Genomic DNA, 20,156 nt, shown 5'->3' on the forward strand with positions numbered 1-20,156 from the left:
TGACATCCACAAGAGGGCGATGTCTTCCCATTGATCATGTTATATTGTAAATGAGCCTTTATTTTTCTTCAAAGAACGGAGGATTGGTAATCAATTGGTAATCAATATTAGACCACAAATGCTGTCGATTGAACTTTAAAAAAATAAATTAAAAAAAACTGCAACAACAAGTGTTAAATGGCATGTATTGCTCTCCTATTAAAATCACAATTGCCCAGAAACAACAACTTGATCCTTAGCAATTAAGTAGTAAAATATGTAGTGGCAAAGAAAGGAAAACTTAGTAGCAGTAGTCTATAATAATAATGGCTTTCTCTTACTCACTCTCTCACTCTTTGTCCCAAGTGTCTCTCTCTCCACCCCAGAGATATGGTTAAAAGGAAATGTCCAACAGTGTTAACTTACTTCAAACGCACAAACTCTCTTCATTTGAGATGTTCCCTATAATAAAATCCATATGGAACTTGAAGATTGGGAAAATTATTTTCCTGACACGTTTGATTCTTCCTCTCCCAGTTGCAGTTAACACAAGGGTATGTAAATTAAATGTTTTAATTTAGATGACATTTAGGCAACTTTTTAATGCAGTGCAGCGTTTCCATTGCTCTTTACATCTATCCTAATTTTATTTGGTGTAGATTTTGCATTGCTTCTCCAAGGTTGTGTCTATACACCTGCCAAAATGTAGTACTAAATTAAATCCAAATGTATTCTGTTTAAAACATGAGGACTGCATTTGTATCTTGATACCTCTATGAACTACTCCCATTGATAGTTACATAAACTATTGTCATTTTAGTCATAAAGTTCCACTTACTAATATTGTTTGTGTTAAAAGACTCGTCTTTGCATTTGGATGGGTTTTTAAGATTACTCGCAATGCACACTATCCAACTGAAATATATCTCATGCCAGCCCCAGTTTCACATACAGTTGAAGTCAAACGTTTACATGCACCTTAGCCAAATACATTTAAACTCAGTTTTTCACAATTCCTGACATTTAATTGTAGAAAAAAATTCCTGTCTTATGTCAGTTAGGATCACTACTTTATTTTGAGAATGTGAAATGTCAGAATAATAGTAGAGATAATTATTTATTTAATATTTTTTTTCTTTCATCACATTCCCAGTGGGCCATATATTTACATACACGTTGTTAGAATTTGGTAGCACTACCTTTAAATTGTTTAAACTGGGTCAAATATTATGGGTATATATAACAGTATGGCCTTCCACAAGCTTCTCACTATAAGTTGCTGTAATTTGGGCCTATTCCTCCATTCAGAACTGATGTAACGGAGTCAGGTTTGTAAGACTCTGCTCGCTCATGCTTTTTTAGTTCTGCCCATACATTTTCTGTCGGACTGAGATCAGGGCTTTGTAATGGCCACTCCAGTAGCTTGAATTTTTTGTCCTTGAACCATTTTGACACAACATTGTAGGTATGCTTGGGGTCATTGTCCATTTGGAAGACTCATTTGCGACGAGCTTTAACTTCCTGGCTGATATCTTGAGATGTTGCTTCAATATATCAACATAATTATTTCTTCATGATGCCATCTGTTATGTGAAGTGCACCAGTCCCTCCTGCAGCAAAGCACCCCACAACATGATTCTATCACCCCCCATGCTTCACGGTTGGGTTGGTGTTCTTAGGCTCACAAGCCTCACCCTTTTTCCTCCAAACATAAATACAGTCATTATTATTTCATTTTTGTTTTATCAGACCAGAGGACATTAATCCAGAAAGTAAGATCTTTGTCCCCATGTGCACTTGCAAACTGTTGTCTGGCTTCTTTATAGCAGTTTTGGAGCAGTGGCTTCTTCCTGGCTGAGCAGCCTTTCAGGTTATATCGATATAGGACTCGACTGTGGATATAGATACATTTCTGCCTGTTTCCTCCAGCATCTTCACAAGGTCATTTGTTGTTGTTCTAGGATTGATTTGCACTTTTCACACCAAACAGAATGTGTCTCCTTCCTGAGCAGTATGATGGCCGTATGGTCCCATGGTGTTCATACTTGCATACTATTGTTTGTACAGATGAACGTGGTACCTTCAGGCATTTGGAGATTGCTCACAATGATGAACCAGGCTTGTGGAGGTCCCCAATTTTATTTTAATTTTAGCATGTGTTCCCTTGGAATCAAACCCATGATCTTGCTAAGATAATTTACATTTTTGGGTGAACTACCCTTTAATATACCTATTGTCCAGTCATACTGTATTTATTTTACAATGTATAACACCTACTACAAATCAATTTACATTTACGCATTTGGCAGACGCTTTTATCCAAAGCGAATTACAGTGCACTTATTACAGGGACAATCCCCCCGAAGCAATCTGGAGTTAAGTGCCTTGCTCAAGGACACAATGGGGTTGGCCGTGGGGTTCGAACCAACGACCTTCTGATTAACAGTTATGTACTTCAGCCCACTACGCCACCACCACTCCTGTTTTCATTTAAATTATTAAATGAAAACAATGATGCTTGAATCACAGATGAGTTCTGTCCACTTGTAACTACTTAATGGTACTTAAATATTTAAGTTCATTACTTGAGCCAAATGAGTACATTTACTTTGCTGTCTTTTCTAAGTAATGTAAGTTATGTAAACAAGTAATGTAAAAGATTTCAGACTCATTGCAGACCAACATGGCTGCCGCCCACGCAAATATCATTTATTATAATTTTTTTATCTTCTGCGGCAGCTGCTGCGAGATGCAATCGGACGCATCAGGGATTTAGGTTCACAAGCAGACCGCAGACCTGCCCTGCATTGTGCGATTTTCTGCAAATTAACTAGAAAATCATGTAAGTGTATGTGTGTTGAAGGACAGTTTTGTCTTCACACACCTAAAGCATATGCTTTCATTCTGAAAACACTTTAAAGTCTGTTCAGCAGGATAGTAAACATAAAATGTATAAATGAAATGCAATAGAAGTGTTTTTGTTACATTTATATTGACAAACTGTTTTTCTTAGTTGTGAAGTTTAAAATAAGCTTTAAATATTGATATTGAGTTTATGGATAGAATTTTAATTCAGATTCATGTACAGATTAATTCGGACTCGGCCTGTTATGTACTCGGTCTTGAGTCCGACTCGTCCCATTTTGGACTCAGACTCAACTCGGACGCAATTATTTAAAGACTCAGACTTGGGGCCTGTGTAGCTCAACGAATAAAGATACTGACTACCACCCCTGGAGTCGTGATTTCAAATCCAGGGCATGTTGAGTGACTCTAGCCAGATCTCCTAAGAAACCAAATTTGCCCGGATGCTAGGGAGGGTAGAGTCACATGGGGTAACCTCCTCATGGTTGCTATAATGTGGTTCGCTCTCGGTGGGGCATGTGGTGAGATGTGCGTTTAAGGTTTTAGGCTCTGTTGACATTACATCGTCATGGCAACAATGTTGTAAAATGTACCAAAAATGTACACAGAAAAGTTTGGTAAGCGATTTATCACACTAAAATCATGTTAATAGGTATCTTGATTATGTCTTCTGGCTATACTTTTGAAATAGGGAGTATTTTAACGTTTACAGATTGCCACATTCACTTCTATTGTGAGTGCTTCAGTGTAACCCAGATTTTATTTTATTATTTATTTATTTATTTATTTATTTATTTTAAGAAATGGAGTGGCAAGTCAAAATTAATTTGTGTGATAATCAATATTATGTCACAAATCCTGTCGATTGAGGTTAACTTGTATTACCCTTGAATATCCTTTTAATCATGACACAATTTCTAAAATAGCATCTGTAATGGAAAACTTTTGCATTTGAATTATGTAAACTTTAATGTCCCTGTAAATCTAAAATTAATAAAGTTCAAGCAATATAAACATAAAGATTATTGAGTGCACCTTTAAATTAGAATAATCTTCAAGAATTATTTTCTCCAACCAAAAATTCCAGTAGTGTCATATTTTGGTAATAGCTCCTGGGTAAACAAGTGACCACAATGAAACCACACTGGCATACATTCAGGTAAAGGCCAATTACTGTATATAATATAGATTTTAGCTAAAAGGCTGAATTTTGTTCTTAGGTTAAGGGTATTTTTCCTAAAATGCCAGGTTTGTCACATTTTGTGTTTTATGTGTTGAAATTTTACACAGCTTTTTAATGACAATTTCTATTGGCCAAAACAATGGTTTAATACGTTTGTTTCTATTTTCATTTTTGCTGATTATCGTGAATTGTTTTGTGTTTCACCATTGATATTTTGCTTTATTAAATTGCCTTTATTAGGCTACTTACAGGTTCCACTTACCCTATATAGAGTAACAACATGCCCCACTATAGAGTTTTTGACTGAGACACTAAATATATTCCCTTTTTCTTAGTGGTGGTGCACATGCTGGATGTTTCTCCAGAGACATCCAAGCAACATGAGTGGGTGAAGAAGAGGTTTATGTCTAAAGGCATGAATCTGTGTGTGTGCTATGCTTCCGGCATTGGGGGGACAGCAACACTCACAGGCACTGGCCCCAACCTCATTCTCAAGGGTCAAAAGGAGTATTAGAAAAAAGAAATACTACAGTATTGTAATACTATTTTCACCACTTTGGTTTCAAGAACTGAAGGTTAATAACTGATGACCATGTATGGAAAGTCAAAGACAAACTATGAGGCAAAGTTAATGGCATCACCATTCTGAGGAAATAACCTGTGGGAAAGATGAAGCAAGGGGTACGATCAGTATGACTGAGTGGCCATATTCTCTTAATCTTTTTAGAGTTGAAATGATCAGACTCAGTGGAGGAAACGTGTAAAGTAGCGTGTTTGGCCAAGGATGCCAGAGAGAAGAATAGAGGGCAATCAGCGTTTTTGTGCGATGCAAAGAAATCTACGGCAGCTCGCTTGTATCTCTCCCACAGCTGACTCATCACCTGAGGTGGAAGTCTCCATTCTCCATAAAGAGGATTCCCCCTGGACAGGACATCTGCCCTGTATTCATCACTCCTGTAATGTGCATTGCCAGTAATGAGAGAAAGTGGGCACCACATCACACAATCAGCTTTTGTGCCAGCCTGTGTAGCCGCTGTGAATGCGTGCACCCCTGTCTGTTTATGTATGCCACAGTTGTCATGTTGTCCAATCTGACTAGGACATTGTGGTCTTGAAGGAACTGTACAAAGTGCTTCAATGTCAGTAAATCCAGAAAGTTTATGTGCGTGCCTTCACACACCGCGCCCCAACCTGTGAGTGACGCGTTTGTCGTTACCACTTTCCTCAGAGAGACCGCCCCAAATCGGTTTAGATAGAGAGCAGAGAGGGACAGAAAGACACTCTGTATAAGCCAACAGCCTTTAATTATTTCACAGCCATTAACAATGATTTCCTTCTTGCTAGTGCTAGTCAGCGGAAGGTGGTATTTAACTTCTGACTCTTCTCAGGATATCTCAGCTATATGTAAATATTTTTTACCTGGTCTTCCAGTGTGCAATTCCATATGAACATTAACACAAAAGTGGTCTTACTTTAATGTACAGTAAATGTGTCTCTCTTGTTCTTTCAGTATCATTTGTTCCAAATGGCTAAGAGAAGACTTTGACTATTGACTGACAATTTTTATCACCAGAGACGTCAGTTACAATAGAAGTCGAACGATAGTGGATTTTGTAGATACCGATAACTAGGTAGAGAAAGCACAATAATAACCAATTACTCGCCTGATATATATTTTTTAAATCGATTCATTGAATGTTAAAAAAAATATTTTTGTCTTTCTTACTATGACGGGTACAGACATAGAAGCACAAGAGTAAAAAATGAATAAATGCCGTATTTGGTGAATAACATGGGATTTTTAAACATAAAAAAGCTGGACTCTTCATTTGAAATGATGCAGTGAGAACATGAACCATCTACAAACGCCGCCTCAGTGTGATCACGGCCCAGACGCACAAGGCAGCGTCTATGACCGTCAGGAGCGGAGAGAAATCGATTGCATCCGCGTACTACACAGGGGCGGAAGGGCATCTTTACAAAGACGCATCCTGAAAAGGACGTTCAACGCCAGCTGTGTGTTTGTTCCTTTAGAGAAATAAACTCCTTTAAGGAAAATACTCTATTTCTAGAAGTGCTGTCGAAGCGCCCATGGGCAAAGCTGCTCTGCCGTGCAAATAAGGAGAAAGCAGCTGATATGCGCCATAGATCCAACAGCAGATGATCTACAGAGGTGAGTGGAACATTAGTTATCTCAGCTCGCTGATCGCACAACCGTTCGACTCCGAAGAAGAAATATGAATGAACAGATGCACGATTCCCTCCTTTTATACCCGTATGTGGGGGGGAGGGACTTGCAAATTCTGTCTCGTCACTTGCTACTAATCTCTGTTGTTTGTGATACAAACACATTGTAAGGACTCTAGTATTAACTTTACTCATGTGTTTAAATATAAATAACTGAATTTACTGTATTTAAATAATTTCCCCGTCTTTGTTCACCAAAGAGGTTTCTTTCCAAATTGTTTCTGGATACAAACATAAGTTATTTATTTTAATTTTTATTATATATTATAAGTTGAAAATGTTTATACACAAATAAATCATATATTTAGCATCAGGGGAAAACATATAGCATTGATACCTGTTTTTAAGAATGTTTTAAAGCCTCAAACTCATTAAAGCCTCAAACTCATTAAAAGGACAGCCTCCCTTGTCATAAAATTGATGCTTGAAAATGATACTTGAAAACAGCGTCTTGACAAACAAGAGGGGCTAATATTGGGCCAACTGCTTTCCTTTCAATCGCAGAGACATTTAAATGAGGGTTGCTACAGTAATGCTTTGGATGAGCCTTTCCATCTACTTTATACTGCTGCAGTAAGCCATTAGCAGAGATGTGCTAGAGCACTCAACACACTCATCATTCATTATTAATATCACAGTTTTAACATCAAAACTAAAAACACCAATACAATGATCTGAAAGTTGAGTTCAAACCTTAATTGTGTGTAGTCTGAACAGACTTACATTCTCCTCCACATACAAGCATAGAACTGAGACTTGAAGATGTAATTCAAGGTGAAAATGTTTATCTGTTGCTTTGCTCCAATCAGGCAGCTAGTGGCAGAATAGTGAGACATTTAGGCAAGCAGAAGATTGAGGCAATCTGCAACTTTGTGGGATACTATGGTTTGTTTTCCTATTGGAATATCCTTAATGGTTGCTAATAAATTGAGAATTGGTGGCGAGACATTAATTTGATCATCATTATTATTATAATGTTTCATTTTGACTCTCATCCTATCTAACACACATTTCTCTAACGTCATTTCTGTATTTCTTCAGTCAGTCTTCCTTTTTTAAACTGAACTGGTAGAAAGCTTCTGAAGAGTTGAGAAATATAGAATTTCCTTCTTTAAAAAGTTAATTTAGCTCTTTCAAAGTGTGCTACATTGAACACAACACATTTTCAGGCACAGATCAGGGCTGGTGTGCAGACAAGATGGGTAGAGAATGGTAATAATGTTTTTTTTATGATATGGAACAAGATAGTAAAAATCTAATCTTATTGAAAGTGCACCAATTCATTTTTCATAATTAAGTTTTACACCTAAAAAATGTATAATCATTTGAAAAGTTTGTTTAAAATCAGGTATACTGACATGACATGAAGACACCATCCATATCAGTAGCTTTATAAAATCTGTTTTATTTTACATAGAGCATCGGAATACTACTAGTGGTAAACATTATTTTTGGAAGTTTTTGCTTGTGGGTTAAATTAATCATGATTGAAAGCAAATAGAGCTTTTCTAAATTGGCATTGGTAGCAGAACACTTGTGCTTTTGTATGATTCTGTTATGATTAGCGTCAGTCGCTAGTGCACCTATTGAGGCCAGGGGTGTGAGGTTTACACACTGCACGGCTACCTACCAGCTGGCTACCGTTACACACCTTTAATGAGGCTTTTTAATATTGTAATTCTATTGACAGGTGCACAAGAGGATGTGTATATAATGAGAATGGTGATCTGAACATTGCTACAGATATGGACAGGCTGGAAGTGGACCAGCCCAGTGTGGAACTCTTTTGCAGCTATGCTTTCTCTACTTGCTGCTAGACTCATCACTAATGTTTTGCTGAACTGCTGACATCATAATAGCACAACAGGATTGTAGTACTCAAACTCAGCACCTGGGAAAAGCTGCAGTGCCTTTAATCAGGCGGAGAGAAATTCTCTCCCAGAGCATGTAATAGCACACCACTCAAATTGTGCTTTAGGGTACCTTTGTTCCCGTTTTTGCCTCCCTAATTATTATTTCCCTAATTATTATTTACACTAATCTGTTTGAACTACTCTGGGTTAGATACAGTATATGCACAATGTTAAAGTATAATTTGTATCATGTATCGGATCCCAGATCCTGCCATGCCTTAAAAAACCTTTGGCATTGATTTGAAAAGAAAGTGTACCTGACATACACTTGACATTAATGAACATACTCAGTAGTTGGAAGTCTCTGGTGTGGGCTGGTAAAAAGTGCACAGCTGTATGCCTTTTAATCCACTTCATTACTTAACCTTGCAATACATTCAAAATATAATCTATTATAATCTCTCTTTGATACGGTTGAAATATTAGTGTCAACACACATGGATTAGTGATAAAGAATCGTTCTAATTATTATTTATTGATTCGTCCTAAAGAGACTATTGTTTTTAAGCATACCTAGTACTAAAGACATGCTGGCCATAGCTGATATACAGTAGATATACTGTAAATCCAAGAAGCTCTGAAAATGATGAGGAATATTGATTTATTGACACAGATTTGATTTGTTATCAGGTACCAACCAAATAGATTAACATTTTAAAGGGCTTTTTTGAATTGTTAGCAATTATTCAGCTGGAGTGGTCTAAACAGAGAGCTGTCTATTAAACATTCTCACTTTATTGTTTTCTAATAAGTTTTCAGCCAGTGTGCTAGAGTATATGTCAACATTCTAAACATGGTTGGTGTGACCTTAAACTATATTTAACGGAAACTATAAGAATTAAACTATGTATAAAAACATACTGAACAGACTATAGAGTATACATCTATACCTTAAAGCCTCAGGACCACAGGATGTTTGTGTATATATATTTAAGTGGTAAGATGCATTAACATTTTGGATGGACAAAAAGGAAACGGATATTCAAATTTAAAAAGTGAAAAGAATAACAAGTTAGGTTATGTATAGGTTTTACATAAGTTATGTTTGACTATTGCACAAAAACACAAAGCCACATAAAAATACGAGTGTTCAAATATTTCTTTATTGATCTTGCTTACTTCCAAAAAAGATGCCAAGTCAAGGCAGGGTCAAATAACCCCAAACACCAACAATCTGGATTTGTTTGATTTGACGTAAATTTTGTGGAATATCTTATTGTTGGCCATATCTTTCTCAAGCAGCTGCCTGACTAGAAATGTCAACTCAAGAGATTTTATGTCTGTTTCACTGGGGAACAGACCATTTTTCTTATTGTCTTATTATTCTGAGTTCTGACATAATGATGTGGATAAAGTAAATGCACTCACGATAACACCTTGTAAGCATCTACCTCAACTCTGCTCCGACTCTGTCCTGTTAGTATGCAGCACCTAATTTAATGTAAATACCTGCCAAATCAGCCTAGAATATTTATTGAGGATGTTTCTAATGGCCTCTGATTTTTTTAAATTTTTTTTTATTTATCTCCAATTTGGAATACCCAATTCCCAATGTGCTCTAAGTCCTCATGGTGGCGTAGTGACTCACCTCACTCCGCGGCATCTCATCAAGCACCCCATCAAGAGCGAGAACCACACATTATAGCAACCATGAGGAGGTTAACCCAACGTGACTCTACCCACCCTAGCAACTGGGCCAATTGGTTGCTTAGGAAGCCTGACTGGAGTCACTCAGCACGTCCTGGATTCATGATTTTTAAATAAAAAGCTCCAGACATTTATTGATGTTTCATTAGTAAAAATAAAACTAAACCTCACATTCTACAGTATAGAAATGTATGTTCACAGTGAGTCATCTGCCCTTGAGGTGCTGGTTTCAAATTATAATAGTTGAATAGGAGTGGTGGCTGTGGTACAATTCCAGTCTAAAGTGATGTTTGCACCTGCACTGTAAGGCAGCTCAGGCAATGGTACAATGAAATGAACTGCTATCCCTACAGCTAGGATGAGAACAGAAGCGAGGGTAATCAGACCCCTCCTTAGGATGAGCTGAGAGGTAGAGAGCAGCACCGGGGGTTTTTCTTCCTTTTCCTCCACTATTGAGCCCTCCTGTACCACAGTAATGTTTTGTCCCTCATCCTGATCATGAGAGCTCACAACCATGTATCCATTCCCATTCTGAAAATAGAAGACAAACTGACACAATTAGATAAACCATATTTTTATCAATTAGTTTAAAACTTATATGAAGCAGTGTAAAGTACATGAACAATGATACTATACTTGATCACCACACTTAAGACTTTTTTAGTTAAAGTTGTACTCAGTATTTGTTCTGCTAATTGCTAAACTTTTAAACTGAAAGGAATATTAGTAATACGTTTTTGAAAAATATATTTAAATTACATACCCTCACATAAGAAGACTGATCATAACAGTCTAAGAGATAAAGCTGCTTTATTGTACATATGATGCTGGGTGCACATTCATGAGCACCACCCATGCTGAGATCATTTTCAGGTATTAGTCCAAAGACCCGTTAAAATAATTAGCATTTTCAAGCCATGGCTTCCCTTGGGATTTTCCAATGTTTTTATTTTTATTGTTTTATGGTAGTTATAGATATATGAGTAAAATAAGGTCTGTGGTAAACATTATTTGATGATACTTGCAAGTTTTGTTCAACATTGAATCAACAACATGAAATCACACAGTCATACATCAAACGTAAATTTCTAAGCCACTGTGATTTTAAAAAATATATCTTGCGAACAAGATATTAAATATTAAATAAGGACTACAACAGTTTTCCATTTCATCAGGCACGTACACTCACATGCTTGTGGTAATTGTAGTCTTCATCTAGCAACTTGTTAGCAACTGAACACAGCGGCTTCAAAATTCACATTGTATGACTGTGTGTAATTTATATTCTAGAACAAAACTTCCAAGTATCTTTGAGGAATGTTTACCACAGACCTTATTTTATAAACCAAAAATTTCCATTACAAAAACCCACAGGAAATCCAGAAGGAATCCATGGCAAATTAGCCTTCCACATTTGCCTACAAATTGAAATCACTGCTGAACAGCTCTATAATTCCCTGTGAGTGCATGCTTTTACTTGCAGAATAAATCAATCATGGCAGACTACGAATAACTGAGAATTTGTGTTTTGGTGTGATGCTACATCCACACCTCTAGGTGTCACTTTTACCGAGTGCACCTTTATAAACTGAAAAACATTTAGAAATTCGGACAGATATCCCCACTTTTACTTCAATATAATCTTGCAGAACTTAATAATACCTTTATTCATAAAACATTAGGCTATAATCATGGTAAATACCTCTGAATTCAGGACCACCTGGTAGAAACTGTTTCGGTGGTTTGAACAAAATTCAGGGTTGGAGGTCATTACTCCATTTACTTCTCCATTTGCACTCTTTCCTGTTCGCTTGATTGCCTTTAAAGGAGAAGAATACTCTGTCAGTCCCGGAAGTCACAAGTTACTCACATGATCAGGAGCATTATAATTGGAGACAAGGTGCAGTTAGTAATAGATCATTAATGGCATTAAAGAAATCCCTACCTCTTCTGTCATTTTCTTCCAGTTTAATTTAAAGATGGCAATGATGAAAAAAATTGCAAGCAAAAACACTGCAATGAGGAGGCCCAACCAAAAGCCTGAATCAGAACACAGTTAATTGCAAAGAGGAAAATGTTAGAGTTAATAATCAGGAAATGACTATATTTAAGCCATTTAACACAATATTGGTTTATCACTGTTTAGTTGTAATAGGACGAACCAGCTACTTGCAGCTTGGCTGTGAACATCAGAACGATGCTTGATGGGAGTCCAATACAGTAGTAACCAAAAAGGTTAGCAATAGCAGCTATTTTCTGTTGCCCTGTGCCAATGAGAATGCCCATGCCAACACCCTGAATGAAAAATAATAAATACAAGCTGAAATCAAGAACTTATAATGAAATGCCTCACTAGCATGGATGGCCTAAAAAATACTTATTTTAATAAAAAATAATTACATTAAAAAAGATTTAATGTATGGCTCGCAAAAACGTATTAAAAAGATAATTTATGTCCAATAGAGTAAGTGCAGAACTCACCAGTAGTCCATTAAAGAACTGAAGAGGGCAGTAGATGTTCAGTAGCTGAGACACAAGCTCTGCTATGGTCCTAAATATGACAAAAGTTGCAGAATGGTAATTTGAAACACAGCTGTTGCTTACATTTTTTTCTTTTAAACCTCAATGCGAAACTGCAGACTCAAGTATTTACAGATTTGTTAAAGTGCATCAAACCAACAACATTTTGTTTTCATGTGCTTGAAATAATGAGCTAAGTGGCTTACACATCTGAGGTAAAAATAAATCCAATGACTGTTTTTGTTGAGGCCAGGACAAGACCTTGAATGATTGCTAGTACAGCTGGGGAATGTAAAGAATATGTTACCATTAGGTAACATCACATGTTCATACATATCTGTGTATCATGGCATGATTGGGAATTATTTATATACATTTTTTCTACCTGCACAGATAAGAGACACTTTGCTGGTGAGGATAGCTGCAGCTGTTTCCCCAGCGCCAAGTGCGTTACCTACACGAACACATGCGGCACCTTGCATTCCTAATGGAATCTGGAATATCAATAGAGGTGAACACAAAATACACAATTATGACAAGGGCAGATGCATTTTTCAATTTTTCTAGAACAGTTATGCTTTGTGAATGTGAATTCTACATGTATGCAAATGTTGCATATAGGCTGTGTATTCATGTTTTTACACACTATTTTAAATATGTAGGCTTAAAGACCCCATGAAATAGCTTGATGGGTGCAGTTGTCTTTCCTTTATTAATGTATTTATTACTAGAATTTTGGACATATCAAGGTGATGATTTTGCTGACGATATAAAAGTAAGCAATATTGTGAATATCGCAATGATTTTAATGTGCCTTTATTTGCCCATTAAGTTTCATATAGAGCACATCAGTAGCCTAATTTCATGATCCTTCAGGGCTACGCAATAAATAATATTGGCTTCATAGTCAAATGCTATTATTAAACTGCTAAAGGCTGCCATTAAGATGGATTAACATGGTCTGTGTGCGTTTGAGAATAATTGACTGACACACTGTTCTGCGCATGCCCTTTAGCCGTTTACGAGCAGTTCACATAAATGTGAAATTAAAGCACTGCATGTTTAAGCATTCACGCAAATTGCAAACATTAGTAACTGCTTCAAGTTATAATACAAATCTTTAAAGGCACAACAATATAACAGGCATTGTTTCACCAGATTTGAAACATTGTAAACTACAAACTGCAACTTCAGTGTCAAAATAAAAGCTCAATGTTAAAGGTGAAGTAAATAAGACACAAATAAATGTTAATTTTATATAAAACAAATATAATACTAATTCATTATTATATTATAATAATACCCACAGTAATAATTTAGGATTGTGCAATATTCAACTGGATTCCAAAAAAAAAAAAAAAAAAAAAACAATAGGTTTGGCACACTTTCTTCATTCACAAAAATGTTTTAGGAAATTTTTTAAAAACATAAGAAGGTAAATAATGCTTTTTATTAAGCTACTATGTATAATTGTATATAAAATACAAATATAAAAAGTGTATATCAATGAAAATGATTACATCTCATTCTCTCTTGTGTTCATTTAGAGACAATTGTGGGGAAATATGCCTTTTATTATTTTAAATAGATTTTTATTTAACACCTTTAAAATATTGAATCAACTTGGCTACAATATCTGTTTGGAAGAAATAACTTAATATATATATATTAAATCACTTATGAGCCATTTCAGAGCCTATACATAATTATTGAGATATCGAATGTCGTCCATAGAATAAAAAAATATAGAGATATAATTGTTTGTAGCTATATTGCCTAGGCATAGTGATCAACCCTCATTTTTTAAATAGCCAGTAGGATGTAGTTACATAACAGGTGTATTAGGGGCATTTGATTGGACAAAAATCTGTGTAGTGCAAGATGAGTCATCAATATTTTTGGTCCATTTTTAGGTGTACACCTGACATGGACCTAAAGCCACAAAACTACAATGAGTTGCCTATATAAAGTTGTTGGATGTGTAGGACATTTGTTGAATTGCAGTAATTCTGTAAATTGAATTGAGTGAAGGAATTTTCTCATATCATCCATACACACCATGTAGTTGATGTACGCTAGCATTATAACCACGTGTTGAGCAGCCAGATCCACCTCGCTCAACATTCCTTACAAAAAGAGGAAAATAAGTCAGGAGAGGATGATATGGTACAAAAGCAACAGTAAATCCATGCAAATACATGGACGTGAATGCATTTCACTCTTGCACAGTTAATGTACCTGCCAAGAATCCTCCAACCTCATAGATCCACCATTCAAAACAGGTCATGAGTGTGCTGGGAATGGCCAGCTTCATGTAAGACCCCCAGTCCTGCAGGGCCTCAGAAGACCACCCTTTTTAAGGAAAGGGACACATGGGAAACAAGAAAGATCAACTCATTTGTTCTACAATAATAATAATAATAATAAATAAATATAAAATTAATTGTTCCTTCATGATCACCATATGTACCCACACATCATGTCACAGTACATACAGTAAGTGCATAGAGACTCACCCCCCCAAGTCTTCTCATGAAGTCTTTGCCAGCGAATGAAACAAAACAGGGCAAAACAGTTAAAAACCTGAGCAAAGCTGTTCGCTGCAGCAGACCCACTGAAATACAAATAAACAGAGGAAGTCTTCTAATAGATATTATGAAGATAATAACATTTTGACAAAAAAAAAAAAAAAAATTAATTGGAAAATAGAGATTTATACTCACTAAACTCCAAAGTCCCACCAGTATAGCAAAACGTAGTTCACAATCACATTAGCAACATTTGCAACTGCAGCTGCGTACATCTGAGGCTTTATCACACCCTACAGACAATATCAACTTACTGTACAGGAACTCAACGCAAAGATATTTTAAAATTAAGTTATTCATTAAAAGATCCATTTCATAATGTGTACCTGGTTTTGAAGATATGATAGTTGCAGTTGATACAGAAACATGGCCTGTAGTTTTTAAAGACATTAAAGACATGAGAATGAACAGTAATTAATACGAAGCATTATTCAATTTGAAACAATCTGGACAGGAATACCATCCTTAAACATCTATTACTCGATCTTACCGGAATTGCTGGTAGATATGCAACCACATAGAGCTGTGCTATCCTGGTGGAGATAAATTTAAACATTAGTTTTCAATCAGTTTAGTTCACCCAAAAATGACCATTCTGTCATTATTTACTTGATGTGTTATTATCGTTTCGCCATATTTGATTTGGGCTCTTTGAGTTGATAGATGATTTGATTTCAGAGTGAATAACAACTTAAACTTGGGTCTGTTTATCTTGCAAAGTGATTGTATGTCTTCAGAAGTCTTGGAATAAGAAGCATAAATCACACAGGCTACTTATATGACTTTATTTAAGCTAAAGTGAGTCACTACAAACTGCCATTGAATGAAATCAGCAAGCTAAAGTGTGAAAGTGAGTGAGCTAATAATGACGGAATATTTTTTTTGGTGTACTATAGAAGTGTGTTTGTCACCTGGCCACTTTGGGGTGTTGCCCCAGTAGTAGTAGGAGAGGCTGGGTGTTTACAAGCAAAGCCCAGCAGGGCAAACTAAACAGCGTCAGAATCAAGATGCCTCTTTGCAGAATGACACCTACACGAAGCAGATTCTTACTCCCAAAAGTCTGAAAGCAAGATGCAAGACTGTCTTAAATGAACAGTTAAAGAGTCATTCTGCTCTACTTGTGAGTTTTTTCCCCTTGTCATTAATGTTATTTCTTGATGGTAAGTATCCTCTTCAAGTATCATACAGTATATTACAGTATAACATACACAATTGTTAAAGTATGTTTTTAAATAGGCCTTTTATTATTCTTTTTCAGGATTTTGTTTTATTATGTGCTCAGTTGGAGTGCTATTTATATGGAAAACCCACCTGTGATACCAATGTGTCACATGCCAAAGCTATTCCCAGCCCCGTCGCTGCAGCTGTTACATTTATTGTCTGGAAAAACAATTGTATTGCACACATTAAATAATAATAATCATTGCTCTTTGAGTACAGTGGGGTCCAAAAATCTGAGATGAAATTGAGTGAAAAAGTTTTTTAAAGTGTTTTAATTTTTCAATTTATATATATATTTTTTTATCAATGCACATTTTATTGTCAGCTTAACAATCTAAGTTATTTAAATTAACAGACATTTCAGAATATCTTTTTTTTAGTATGTCCAACTTTTGTTATAATGACAGTATGCACTCCGAAAATTGGGTTTTCCTCCAGGTTTTAATTAGGTTTTATTTATTGAATATTTGGACCCCTGTACATTGCACATCTGAAGAATGTGGTACATAAAAAATGTTGGTCTATGTAAAATTTAATGCAGTAAACTTACAGCTGAGGCCATGGCGTAGCCTGCTAGCACAGTGTTCCCCAGGCGTCCACAGAACATTGTCACCACAAACAAAAGGAGGAAATTTAGGAACCGACACACAAGCTAAGAATACAAACAAAAAAGGCAAATTTAGCTGAAATGGAGATGAAAGTACTGGACTCACACGGATTACAGTTATGAAAGTCTGTAGTCACACGGATGGAAAACAAAACACCTGTATGGAGTTTCAAACTTTATAAAAAAATAAACTTTATAAAAAAATGAATTACCAATTTTGAAAATTTCTCATTAAACCTGCTCATGTGATTGTCATCTATGAAATGTTCGCATGTTTTGAGTGTATAAGAATTGTTATGGATACATTTAACAATCAAGAATCAGAACAACTTCAAGTGGACACAAAATATACGTAAAATTCTACTCTGTTTCAGGAAAGAATATCTGGTTCCATGCACAGCTGTCCATAAGCTCAGTCACTTCACACCCAACAAGCATAGCACATGGTCATGATGTATTTGTGACAGAATCCTTACCAGGGGTCCAGTCATGCGCAGGATCTGATATAGCTCTTCTCTGTATACCAGGGGTATGCAACGCCTCACAAGCCGACAGCAAAACAGCTTGGCACTGGGCTCCATTGAAGGAGCTTCAGTCCTGGGACTGGACACGTCCATGGTCTTCTCAGTTCTGATGCCCAGTGAGTCCAAAGACACAGTAAGGGGACTGGTTTTGCTTCACAGACTGTAAGGGGCCCTTCTTCTTCAGATCTGCATCCAGCACCTTTAAAGGCTTACTGATTAAATGAGCCGAAGACAATGAAAAGCTCTGATTTAATCCACAGGATGGAATGAGGATGTTTGTAGTACTGGCAAGTACTTGCATTGTGTGATGACAAGAGATTGTTTCCAAAGATCAATGAGTTCTTTAAAAAAAATCTAATTCCAAGTTGATTAATATTAGCATATTTACTTAAGCATTGCATTGTACTCAGCATTATACAACCAACTTTTTCCATATTTACGTTAAATACTTAATAGCAGAACACCCCCTACTTTAGCTGTAACACTTACCCTTATTGCAACTCTAGCTCTAACTCTGTCACAACAATAAAGCTACATTTGCTTTTGAAACAGTAACTAGTTAATTTATTTATTAACTTATTGTATTACAGCTTGGTGGAATGTTTACTACTGACATCCAAAGCTCTTTAACGGTACAGTATGTCCAAATACCTTACTGACAGAAATAACCCAGCAAAATACTGTTCAGGCCACTAGGCCATTTTGTATACATTCAAATACTGAAGAAATTTATAGTTTTTAGCCAGAAGTGTTTCTTCTTCTTTTGTTTACTTTTTTGATATTTTTTAGAATCATAATAACAGCCTGGACACATAGAATCATGTTACATTTACATTTATGCATTTGGCAGACGTTTTCATCCAAAGAGACTTACAGTGCAATTATTACAGGGACAATCCCCCCAGAGCAACATGGAGTTTAAGTGCCTTGCTCAAGGACACAATGGTGGTGGCTGTGGGGATAGAACCATCAACCTTCTGTTTAACAGCCCTGTGCTTTAGCCACTACGCCACCACCACAGGTTCAACATGAGTACAACAGCTGATTATGAGTTCATAAAAACTTAATTTTCACTCTGTTACTCAAACAATTCTTTATTATGACATCAAAACACTTTTACTATAGCACATGATTTGAAAGGCGATATATTTGAAATTTTGCATTACATAACCAACAACATTTACAAGCTTATTCCAAGGGGATACGGCTGAACGGTTGCTTAACTAAAGACCCAGATACAAGTCACGCAATGTATGTTGACATGTGAGCCAAAAGTGTCACAGTAACACAATGAAATTATATGGTTGCTTCAACAATTGCATCTTTTCACCTCATATATGCTTTTTTATTACACTGTTGGCTAGGTTTAGGTGTAGGGTTTAGGGTAGACATCGGTTTGTTTAATTAAAACTCCATACAGAATTAACATTAAAAACCTGATTGTTTTTCATTTCACATATACTTTCGATGACACTATCGGTTAGGTTTAGGCTTAAGGTTTAGGTTAGGTCTGCTGTTAATCAAACAAACAGAGCGTGCAACCCACAAATCATGCCATTGGTTGAGTCAGTGTTGTTCTGTTGGGCTGGATGGGTCACTCAAAACAAACAAAGGAAATTTTATAGCACCACAGACACACAGTGTTTACAGTTTTTGAGACAATTTACCTTTAAATGGTTATACTTTAAGTTGTCTCTGCATATGAAACTTGTATAAGAGAAAGGTTTTTAACACAAAAAAGTTACACACCTTAAATAGCTCATCTGTTTGCATTTAAATCAGTTTTAGAAGCACAAATTTCAGCTCGAAACTGCTTCAGTTATACACCACGTCATTTCATTCTGCAGAATTTTGCCACAGTTATGTAATGTCTGCAATATCAGGCTGCATAATAAATAAGGTCATCTATCTATTAGACAAACAAAAGAAAATAGGAGCAGGGTTGTAAGCACTACAGACATAAAGGTGGACATGTCCAACCCAATTAGTGGCTGATAAAAATGTTTTTTTCAATGTCAGATTCTCAGGTTACAGAACTATCAATCAACCTCAAGTGAAAAGTATTCTCTGCCACCAAACAGCGTGACACCTCACGCTCAAACTCAAACTGTTTTTTGATACTCCACACAAGCTTTGATTTAAATTTTCTAAATTTCTGTATTTCTCAGAGAATATTCAAGTGCATGCTTATGCACATATTTATATTTATATTCAAATAATAAAAAACAGATAAACAATAGGGTAATAAATCTATTGATTTCTATTTAGTTACATTTCTAAGCCTCTTTTTTATATATCCTTCCATGAATCCAATTTCAGCTATCAAGCTAGAGCTGCAAAAAATGACTTCAAAGCAAAGATTTGTTTGTTTGTCATTTAAACTTGCTTTTTATCTTACCTTGGGTAATGTCACTGTTATTGCAGATCTATTTTGGTTTGTGTCTCCTAGCTCATACAGTAGCTTCATGGTCATTTACAAACAAATCAGTGAATCATCAATCAGGTTCCAAGAATCACTTTTATGAGTGACTAATATCTTTAAAAATTGTGGGAAGATGTATTTTTCTTTCAAGGCTCATAATGTGTTGCATCATTAGGCAGATGTGTGATGTGAAGTGAGAAAATTATATCTTATGTTGATACATATTTTTTAAGGCCAGAAGAAAACATTAACATGCTTTACCATTCTCCTCTGTGCCTTGTTATATCACACCAACCTTTGAACCACTGTGATGAACACAAGGCTGAATGTAAAGTTAAGATTTCAAGAAGAAGAAGAAAAAAGAGAAAGAAATATAGAGAGCAGAGAGAAAAAAGGAATACAGTGTTGTAACAGCTGCTCTGAGTTTCTGACAAAGCTTC

General features: G+C 36.0%; 1 protein-coding gene across 2 annotated transcripts; it reads right to left on the reverse strand.

Annotated features, from left to right (window-relative positions):
• Positions 1-9,274: 9,274 nt before the first annotated feature.
• On the reverse strand, positions 9,275-20,065 carry LOC127631600 (multidrug and toxin extrusion protein 1-like). Of its 2 annotated transcripts, none has more exons than XM_052109848.1 (18): positions 19,693-20,065; positions 17,247-17,506; positions 16,714-16,815; positions 16,254-16,322; positions 15,854-16,002; positions 15,433-15,475; positions 15,269-15,313; positions 15,078-15,175; positions 14,871-14,968; positions 14,593-14,706; positions 14,413-14,480; positions 12,740-12,848; positions 12,561-12,636; positions 12,316-12,385; positions 11,997-12,129; positions 11,780-11,874; positions 11,537-11,653; positions 9,275-10,365 (listed from the first exon to the last, which is right to left on the reverse strand). In XM_052109848.1, the coding sequence occupies exons 2-18, from the start codon at positions 17,385-17,387 to the stop codon at positions 10,069-10,071; spliced, it is 1,824 nt and encodes a 607-aa protein (XP_051965808.1). In that variant the 5' UTR covers positions 17,388-17,506; positions 19,693-20,065; the 3' UTR covers positions 9,275-10,068. The 2 variants fall into 2 exon arrangements, with proteins under 2 accessions (XP_051965808.1, XP_051965809.1); XM_052109849.1 differs by lacking the exon at positions 19,693-20,065 and adding an exon at positions 17,784-17,803.
• Between the last annotated feature and the right edge of the window lie 91 nt (positions 20,066-20,156).

This window comes from Xyrauchen texanus, chromosome 38 (assembly GCF_025860055.1).
Source record: "Xyrauchen texanus isolate HMW12.3.18 chromosome 38, RBS_HiC_50CHRs, whole genome shotgun sequence".
Taxonomy (NCBI): domain Eukaryota; kingdom Metazoa; phylum Chordata; class Actinopteri; order Cypriniformes; family Catostomidae; genus Xyrauchen; species Xyrauchen texanus.

Excerpts from the sequence above, each read along its gene's own strand:
- LOC127631600 (XM_052109848.1), bottom strand. The coding sequence starts at position 17,387 with ATGGACGTGTCCAGTCCCAGGACTGAAGCTCCTTCAATGGAGCCCAGT. Across the intron at positions 16,323-16,713 it reads GCTACGCCATGGCCTCAGCT|ACAATAAATGTAACAGCTGC; the intron begins GTAAGTTTACTG and ends TTGTTTTTCCAG. Across the intron at positions 12,386-12,560 it reads TTTATTTTTACCTCAGATGT|GACCATAGCAGAGCTTGTGT; the intron begins GTAAGCCACTTA and ends TGTCATATTTAG.